General features: G+C 48.3%; 1 protein-coding gene across 1 annotated transcript; it reads right to left on the reverse strand.

Annotated features, from left to right (window-relative positions):
* Positions 1 to 2,227: 2,227 nt before the first annotated feature.
* Positions 2,228 to 3,813, reverse strand: KCNS2 (potassium voltage-gated channel modifier subfamily S member 2). The gene has a single exon (XM_056854421.1). It carries the CDS (start codon positions 3,790 to 3,792, stop codon positions 2,359 to 2,361), a length of 1,434 nt encoding a protein of 477 aa, XP_056710399.1. The 5' UTR covers positions 3,793 to 3,813; the 3' UTR covers positions 2,228 to 2,358.
* Between the last annotated feature and the right edge of the window lie 5,718 nt (positions 3,814 to 9,531).

The raw sequence follows: 9,531 nt of genomic DNA on the forward strand, positions 1-9,531 counted from the left end.
GAAAGGGTTAAATATCCCTCCCTTTCTCCAGACATATACCTCCCCCAACAATCTATGGCTGTTTTACATGGCAAAAGAAGGGGGAGAGAAGAAGGAAGAATCTTCCCTTATTTCCAAGGATCAGAATGTGTCTCATTAAGATTTGGGCCAACTAAAAACTATCCACAGGGCCACCCATTCTCATCCATGTGCAAACCTGAAAACTAGCCCCGACAACATTCTGGACAACATATGACATTATTCAAACATTTTTTTGGCCATCGGGCAATTGTCATTTTCTGTATCATGGTCTTACTATCATCTTTGGAATTCTGCTCTTCAATAACCAGCCAATGTGCACATATAGCTCATTTTCCTCTAAAAACAACAACAACTGAAGCTCATAGTAGAGAACAGTTTCTGGCACTCAGGGGGAGATTATCCCTTAACAACAACAAAAAAAGTCTTGCCCAAAATGCGAAGGCACTGTAGAGGCTGACTGGTTGGTTGTATCTCACTGTCTGGAACTGATAGACATACATTTCAGAATCGATTCCTATATATCTTGTTCTGTTCTGTATAGTTAAATTGTGGAACTCCCTGCCCCAGGATATGGTGATGGCTGCCAACTTGGAAGGCTTTAAGAGGGGAGTGGACATGTTCATGGAGGAAAGGGGTATTCATGGCTACTAGTTAAAATGGCTACTAGTCATGATGCATACCTATTCTCTCCAGGATCAGAGGAGGATACCGAATATATTAGGTGCTGTGGAACACAGGCAGGATGGTGCTGCTGCAGTTGTCTTGTTTGTGGGCTTTGTAGAGACACCTGGTTGGCCACTGTGTGAACAGACTGCTGGACTTGATGGGCCTTGGTCTGATCCAGCATGGCCTTTTCTCATGTTCTTATGTTCCTGTGCCTCAAAGGAATTTTACTGATGATCCCAGCAGAGAGATAAAATGATAATAGTAAGTGCTCTAGAAGATATCCCCTTAACTCTTTTGTTCTCAAGCTGGTAACATTCTCTTATACTTTGGCATGATCATGAAACTGATTTTGCATTTTAGAGCTGCCTTGATCACCAGATCTTGGATGCAATGTTTGCAGTGTTCAGTTGGGTTGGGGCATGGAGGTAGGTTTTAATAACCTGGCCCTGCACCTGGGAAGCCAGTGTGGGGCAGTGGATAAAGGATCAAGTTAGGATCCAGGAGACCAGGGTTCAAACCCGCCCCCTGCCAAGAAGCCCACTGGCTGGCCTTGGGTCAGAGATTTTCATTTGGCCTAATCAACCTCACAAGGTTGCTGTGAGAATCAAATGGCGAAGCCGAGAATAACACACACTGCCCTGAGCTCCTGGGAGAAATAAACAAACACGTGGTTCCATCTTTCTCTCCCACCAGGTTTGATGAGACATTTCACTAATTTATAATATTACACACTCCTGAATCAATATTAATTTCTTTCAAATAAATTCAATCATAGTTACACAAACATGGTTATGACAGTGTTACTTATCATAAAGAGGGCCGTGGACTCCCCCAAGTAACTTTTCAATCAGCTGCTAATGTATGATCATGGCAAGTGGGTTTTGAAATGCAGGTTGGTTGTTAGACTTGCGTTATGATGATGGTGTTAAATGAAGTAATATTCGTGCAGCCTTTGTCCATGTATGTTAAACTGGGATAGTGGAATTTCCAATTTTGCAAGGGGTTTGTTTGTTTGTCTCCCTGGAAATATTCTTTTCTTTCCTCTCACAGGGACTTCCAAATCAAAATGCATATGTGATAAAGAAGCAAGACACCAATAGCACGAATGTCATGGAGTCAGCAGCTATATGTGTGAAACCAAGAGGCTGTTTCTATGCATTGGAGCCAAAAATGCACTGTGTTGGTTCTAACCTGAAACTAAGAGAGAATCCTAAGCAGATTGAACCACAAGTCTAATGTGATTCAATAGACCCTATTCCCAGAATAGTACCCTTAGGATTGCAGCCTAAATTTCAGCAGTTCAGAAGTGCCAAAGTAAGTAGATTTGAACAACTTTTTTTGCCATCAGCTGACTTTTTTATTTGGTGGTAGTTCATGTGCATCATGGTTTTTACTAAAGTTTCAACATATATTTTGATTCCAAATGAATACCGTTTGAGCAGGCTACGGGTTAAGTTGTCCTTCAGTCTGGATGTATATTGAACCTTTAGAAACCTTGATGTACATGTGAAATTGCTACTGAAAGACTGCATCAAAAAAGAATACCTCGTGGTGGAAAAGGCAGTCATTGGACCCTGTCCTCAGGGCAGCATCGACAAGAGCAGAGAGAAACAACAAAATATGAAACGCAGCTCGGTTTTCCATCATGCAAACTGGTTTTGGAACCAGAGACTAGTGCAGTGAATCGTTTAGACTTAGTTCACTGGGTGTGCTCCGGCTCATGTTTGTGAGACTGGCCATCAGAGATTTCACTTTGTAGGCATAGTAATCCCTTAAATTGACAGAAGGGACCACTTTCATCCCGTCACCAAAATCGCAGCTCCGCATTGCACTCTCTAGCTGCTTCTGGCGCCTATAGAAATGAGAGAATTTGTTGAAGATGAGTGTGATTGGGAGGACTACGACCAGGATGCCAGCTAGGATGCAGGCAGAAGCTGTCAGCCGGCCGGCCATGGTCACGGGGACCACGTCTCCGTAGCCGACTGTGGTCATGCTGACCGTAGCCCACCACCAGCAAGCAGGGATCGTTTCTAGGCTTCTGTTTTCTTCCTTTTCGATTGTGTACGCCACTACAGAGAATATAGAGATCCCTACTGAGAGGTATAGCAAGAGAAGCCCCACCTCCCTGTAGCTATATTTGAGAGTGGCTCCCAGGGATCTAAGGCCCGTCGAATGTCTAGCAAGTTTTAAGATGCGGAATATCCTCATGAGTCTCAGGACTTGGGCTACTCTGCCTAAATTAGCTAAAGCAGGGCTACTTTCCACCACCAAGTTGACAATTAGAGTGATGTAAAATGGAAGGATGGACATGAGATCAATCAGATTCAGTGCATGCTTAAAAAACTTCAAGAAGTCTGGTGCGACTGCGAATCTTGCCACCAGCTCGAAGGTGAACCACGCGATACCAAAATGTTCCACAATTTCAAATCGGGGGTCTTCTTCAGAGTTCCCATTGCGGCGAACAATCTGAAAGTCTGCGAGGCTGTTCAAGCACATGGTGACGATGGACCCCAGAACAACCATGATGGAAAGGACACTAAATATTCGGCTCAAGACGGAGTAGCCGGGGTTGTCTAAAGCTAGCCACAGCTGCCGCCTGACTTTCCCGAAAGGTTGATTGTCAAACTTAGCAGCGTCGTTATAGAAGGCCAAGATCTCATCAAAGGAGGAGTTGGTGCTTTCCTGGTCACTGTGGTCTTCCCATTTCTCTTGATCGGGTTCCATTTTCCTCCCATGGTAGCTGTAACTGCAGCAGGAGTCAATGAAGAATTCGTTGATTCCCCAATATTCAATCTCCTGGCTGAAGGAAAACACGCAGAGCTCACCCATGACGTGAAGCTTTCCAGTGTTATAAAAATGCAGCACGTATGGGAAAAGTTCAGGGTTCCTGTCAAAGTAGAACTCGTTCTTGGTATCATCGTAATCATCGCAAAGCTCTAAGATCGACTCCTTGGAATGGCAGCTCAGGAGCTTGCCCAGTCTGGTTTCTGGGAATCTCAACAATGTGTTGGACCTCATCTTTTTCTTAAAGCCCCCAACATTGATGCTGATCTCATTGTCTTCAAAATCAACATCTGGTAAATCCCTCAGACTCAGGCCCGTCATGGTGAGTTTCTGCCAAAGCTATGTGGGATGGGGGAAGAAGACCTATGGAATAATTAAAGAAGGAAATTTGAGTTAATCAGTGTTTAAGAGAACTATACATACATACACACACACACACACACACACACACACACACATACATACATACATACATACATACATACATACATACATACGTGTGTTAAGTGCCTTCAAGTCACTTCCAACTCATGGCAACCCTATGAATCAATGTCCTCCAAAATGTCCTATCTTTGACAGCCTTGCTCAGATCTTGCAAATTGAGGGCTGTGGCTTCCTTTATTGAGTCAGTCCATCTCTTGTTGGGTCTTCCTCTTTTCCTGCTGCCCTCAACTTTTCCTAGCATGATTGCCTTTTCCAGTGACTCTTGTCTTCTCATACATCGTTATACATATTTAATGTGTGGCTTATCTGGCGCTAAGGCTCTTCCAACAGGCACACCGCAACCCACACCCCTTGAGAGTGTCACGCACCATCTCCTCCCTTGGAGATGGAGCTTTCGTTATGAGCCGGAGGTGCCAGCCTCATTAATTCACGCTGAATCACAAATTAATAACTTGCCCTTTCTTACCGTTTCTTATCCACCCCCCTCCTTTGACAATGCCCTGTGATAGCAACGCCAGGCAGAGCCTCCCATGGCCACCGCCCCCTCCTTGAGCACGAGTGGAAATAGGGCAGCGCCGGATTGTAACGGTAGGGGTGGGCAGTGAAACCTCCCCCCCCCCCCGGTGACAGGTGCGATCCTCGCAATGCCCCCCTCCCTGGCTGACTCCTGGCAACCCTTCCCCTCCGAGTGCAAAGTAGACGCCTCTCCGTCATCACAAAGAACCGCACACGCCTGTTGTTCCCGACGACCAGTCTCCCCCCCACGCCCAGACTGGACCAAAAGAGCCCCCCCATGTCAAGGCTCCCCCCCCTTCCCCCCTTCACCTTCAAGAGCTGCCCTCGGAAGCCCGTCGAGGAGCGTGGAAGTTGCCCGCGATCGTGGCCAGCATCGCCCGGGCGGGGTGGCGAGGGATGCCCGGGCGGCGAGCGCAGGCTGGTCCTCTCACCTGGGCGCGATGGAGGCGGGCGGGCGGGCGGGGTGGGGGGGGGTAGGACCAGCCCCCTGGAGCCGGCCGGCCGAGAGGCTCCCTGGTGCTGAACGGACAGCTCCTCGGCTGCCGCCGCGCCGCCCAGCCTCAGCTCCAGGCAGGCGCCGCCGCTGCAGCAGCAGTCATGGCGACCCCCGGCAGCCCCCCGCCCTCGCCAGCCCAGCCCAGCCCAGCCCAGCCCTGCCCACGGAGGGAGACCCGGCTGCTGGGCGCCGCCCCCCTCCAGCCCCCTGCCGCCGGGAGGGACCTGAGCTGGGATCAGCAGCCGGGCTGCGCTCCGCCCAGCCGGGGTCTCTGGGCCCAGCGGGTCCCTCCGCCTCCGCCGGCCTGGGGCGGAATGGCTCCACGGGGAAGGTCCTCCACGCCCCCCTCGCCCCCCTCCCCTCGCAGGCCAGTGCAGCACGCAGCCCACCCACCCCACCCACCCACCCCCCGCCCGGGTCTTCACGATCTCCCCGCGCCTCGTCGAAGTCCGGTTGCCGATGGAGCAGGGGCGGCCGTCGCGCCCCCTGGGAGGGGGCAGCCGCCGCTCACTTCTCCATTAAATCACTATTGGGCGGCCAGTGGGGGTGGGCTCCGAGGCTGTCAGGCAGCGAGGCGCGGGAGGAATGGGGCGCTCTGCCAGGCGCGGAGTGCCGCTGCCTGGGGCGGGCACCGCCCTTCCCGGCCCCGGGTCACTTCTTCCAACAGACGAGCCTTTGCTCGGGTGTAGATCATGGCGGAACTGTGGTTTTGCCTTGGATTTGCTGCTCTCTAGATGCCCATTTCCCCCCTCTAAATTCTCAAAACTCTGCATGAGTGGGCTTATTTTTGAGTTTTTAGAATTTGGGGGGGGGGGAATGGGCATCTCTAGAGAGTGGCAAATCCAAGGCGAAACCTCCCAGGCATCAATGGCCTTAGAAGACCAGCTGACGCTTGATTCGGAGTCAATCCTGCCTCCGGCAAAGCAGGCTCCCAAGGCCAAGTAGCGACCTGGATCCCTAGCGAATGCCTTCCTGCTACAGCAGAAACCAGCCATGGTGGGTCTTGCCCATCTCTAGAAATGTCAAGTGGCTTTCTTTCGCAGTGCTAGAATGTAAAGGGTGGGGTCACCCCATGAAAGTGATTCTGATTACCTTCAGGTCGGACAAAGGGAAGCTCTTTTCATAGAAGGCGTGGATAGTTAAGCTGCTCTCTGCCCCAGGGTACTGTGGTGGCCGTTGGCTTGGTTGGAATATCCAAATGGATAGATACATTCAGAGTGATGAAGTCTATCAGCAGCTATTAGTCATGACAGCTAAATGGAACACTCATATACAGAGGCAGTATGCTTTTAAAAAGCAGGTACGGAAGCAATATCAGAGAAGGCTACTGCGTTTTGCCTGCTTGTACATTTCCGGGTGGTGGTGGCGGCAGAATTTATCTGACCACTGCTGGAGACAGAATGCTGGGCTAGATGGGCCCTTTTAAAATTTGAGCTACTGTCACACTCTCTTGTGTCTCTTTCCTGGTTTTACTCCTCTTTGTTTCTTTAGAGAGGCTGGCAGGCAGACAGATCTCTTCAGATGGTAATCATGAGAACCGCTTAGGGAAAGCTGCTTTCTACAGAGAAAGAATAACTGTACATGGACAGAATAACACATGGACAGTACATAGATTCATGGGAGGAAATGAAAGCCTGCATGGCACAGGTTGCGGATTTGCTTTCTCCTCTCTGGTCTCTCTCATAGTAACAATATTCACTCGGAGCATGAAGAACATGTCAGTTCAGATGGGTTCAGATGGTCTTTCCACTGGCTTGTCGGTGCATGAAGTTCAGATGGTCTTTCCACAGTGCTTGTCGGTTCACACAAACACACTTCTCTTCACATGAACAGCACAACAGTTAGTGTTGCCAGAAGATACAGGCACTTGGTTTTTTCCTAGCTTTGATGTGGCCCATGGTTAAATGGGTTTAACAAAACTTGTTTGGCTGGAGACCATAGTGGGGCGGGGGGGGGGAACAGAAATAAATATAGCACCACTGGAAACAATGGCTCCAACATATTGCCCTCCAGTCTCTGTAAAAGTAGGTTGGATCCAATGGATCCCTTTTGCTGGTGGGTGTGCTCTCTTCCAGTAGAAGGAACCTTCCCCTGATGCTAGATGTTCTTCCAGGAATCTTGCATCGAAGGAAGGTTCCTTTCACAGGAAGAAAACATTCCTACTAGGAGAATGGATCCACAGGATCCACCCTGCAGAATCTAGCCTTAGTGCTCTTTAGTGGAGAGTACACTTCCTTTCCTGAGAAATTCATGAGTGTTTTTCAGAGTGGATTTGTATGTGTGTGAGAGTGTGAGAGAGTTAGGGATGGAGAAAACAAGGGCTCATATTCTGTCCAATTATACCTGTCTGAAGAAATATATGCAGTTGATGATGGGAAACAAGTAGAGAATAGTAGGCCCCACATGCTCCTGACTTTCCAGAGTCGTCCTAGGTTCACCAGAATGTATCTGATAGAAAAAGGCTCAATGAGGACAGAAATCCTTTCATTTCCTTTGTTCCTCCCAGTCCTTCTGCACTCAGCTTTCAATCACTCAAGATGAGGATGAATTTAACAGTGGAGCTACCATTTGTAGATCAGCTAGATTCGAGTCCAGTAGCACCTTAGAGACCAAAAGAATTTGGGGGTATACACTTTTGGAAGTCAGAGCTCCCTTCATTAGATATCCCTTCATCGGGTATCTGATGAAGAGAGCTTTGACTCTTGTAAACTCATGCCTGGAAAATCTTGTTGGTCTCCATGGTACTGAACTTGAATTTAGCTCTTCAGTGCAGACCAACACCGCTATCCTCTGAAACTATCTTCATATGTAGATCCTATGTGATGACAATCTGGAACGACACAAGTTTGATACACACTTGCAAAGGGTACTTTTTATGTTGGAGGGGCAGGCGTGTGACCCTTCTCTACTATAGTATGCAATAAAGAAGAAGAGTTGGTTTTTTATATGCCAACTTTCTCTACCACTTAAGGGAGACTTAAACCAGCTTACAATCACCTTCCCTTCCCCTTCCCACAACAGACACCCTGTGAGGTAGGTGGGGCTGAGAGAGCTCTTAATGGAACTGTAACTTGCCCAAGGTCACCCAGCTGGCTTCGTGTGTAGGAGTGGGGAAACAAATCCAGTTCACCAGATTAGCCTCTGCCACTCATGTGGAGGAGTGGGGAATCAAACCCGGTTCTCCAGATCAGACTCCACCGCTCCAAACTACAGCACTTAACCACCACACCGTGCTGGCTCTTTATGGAGGAGTCTGCTTGATTCTTCCCTGTCAAGAGGAAAGTCTCCTATGGATCTGGTCTCTGCATGGAGTATCCTCATTACATGTTATGCTATGTGTGTACCCCAGAGGGCGCATGCATCTGCTCCTCCACCTTGGGCTGGGGGTTGTGGGCTAGGTAAGCATGTGAGCTGGCCATATGATTTTGGTCACGAGAATTCATTTCTGTATTGGTACAGAGTACATGAACGAGTTTGCATATACCAGACCAGACGTGTTCTTCTTTGTAAATTATCCAGACGCGCTGTGACCTTTCTCCGTACATCTCATGCCATGACTCATATCTCTTTTGTATCCTTCACTAGCAGAGTGCACAGTAAAAATATGATACTGACAGAACAGTGGTGTGATGGGGGGTGGCAAAAGGGACCCAGTGAAGCACTACAGAAATTCCACAACCAGAAACTGCCTTCTTGTTTGTCTTCTTTTTTCTCGCACCTTGCCCTCCTTAGATTTCTTAATCCTGCTGTGGACCTGTGTGGTAATCCTTGCTTTTAATAATTGTGCCATTCCTGAGGATCCTTAAGGCATTCTAACCACCCATATGGTGGGCGTACTGTAAAACCCCGGCCTGTACAGTAAGCAGGATCTGTTGTGCATTAGATCCGTTCAGGCAACACAGTTCAAAAAGATTCCACCTGAATGGCAACTGAGAGTCAACCCACATTCACCCACACACACAGAGGATCATTAAACCAATTTTCCTGTTCTTTGAACAATATTTTGCATCCCACAGGTGTCAAACCTTATAAAATCTGCAGCCCTGAAAAGCATTAAATTATTTGGAAAGGTTCTGTGGAAATCAGTAGTGTGAAGGGAGCTTTGACTTTCCAAAGCTTATACCCCAGAAATCTTGTTGGTTTTTAAGGGGCTACTGGACTCAGTAGAATTTTTTCCCAAGTAAATATTTATTTAGTACATGTTGAACTGATCTTATTCCAAGGAATGCATATAGGCATACATTGTTCACCCCCCATTTTATTTTCACAACCCTGTGTGATTGGTTAGTCTAAAAGAGGCTGTGCCCGGGTCACACAGCAAGATTCATGGCAGAATGGGGATTTGAAACAGAGTCTCCCAGGTCTTAGTCTAGAAGAATAACCATTAGAAACATAGAAAGATAGAGCTGGAAGGGACCCCTAGGGTCATCTAGTTCAACCCCCTGCACAATGCAGGAAATTCACAGCTACCTCCCCCCATTTCCCAGTGACTCTTGCTCTATGCCCAGAGGAAGACAAAACACCTCCAGGATCCTTGGGCCAATGTGGCCTGGAGGAAAAAAAAATTCCTGACCCCAAATTGGCAATCAGCATTACCCTGGGCA

This window comes from Euleptes europaea, chromosome 8 (genome assembly GCF_029931775.1).
Source record: "Euleptes europaea isolate rEulEur1 chromosome 8, rEulEur1.hap1, whole genome shotgun sequence".
NCBI lineage: Eukaryota > Metazoa > Chordata > Lepidosauria > Squamata > Sphaerodactylidae > Euleptes > Euleptes europaea.

Bases quoted from the DNA above. Each gene is read 5' to 3' on its own strand.
- KCNS2 (XM_056854421.1), bottom strand. From the start codon at position 3,792: ATGACGGGCCTGAGTCTGAGGGATTTACCAGATGTTGATTTTGAAGAC.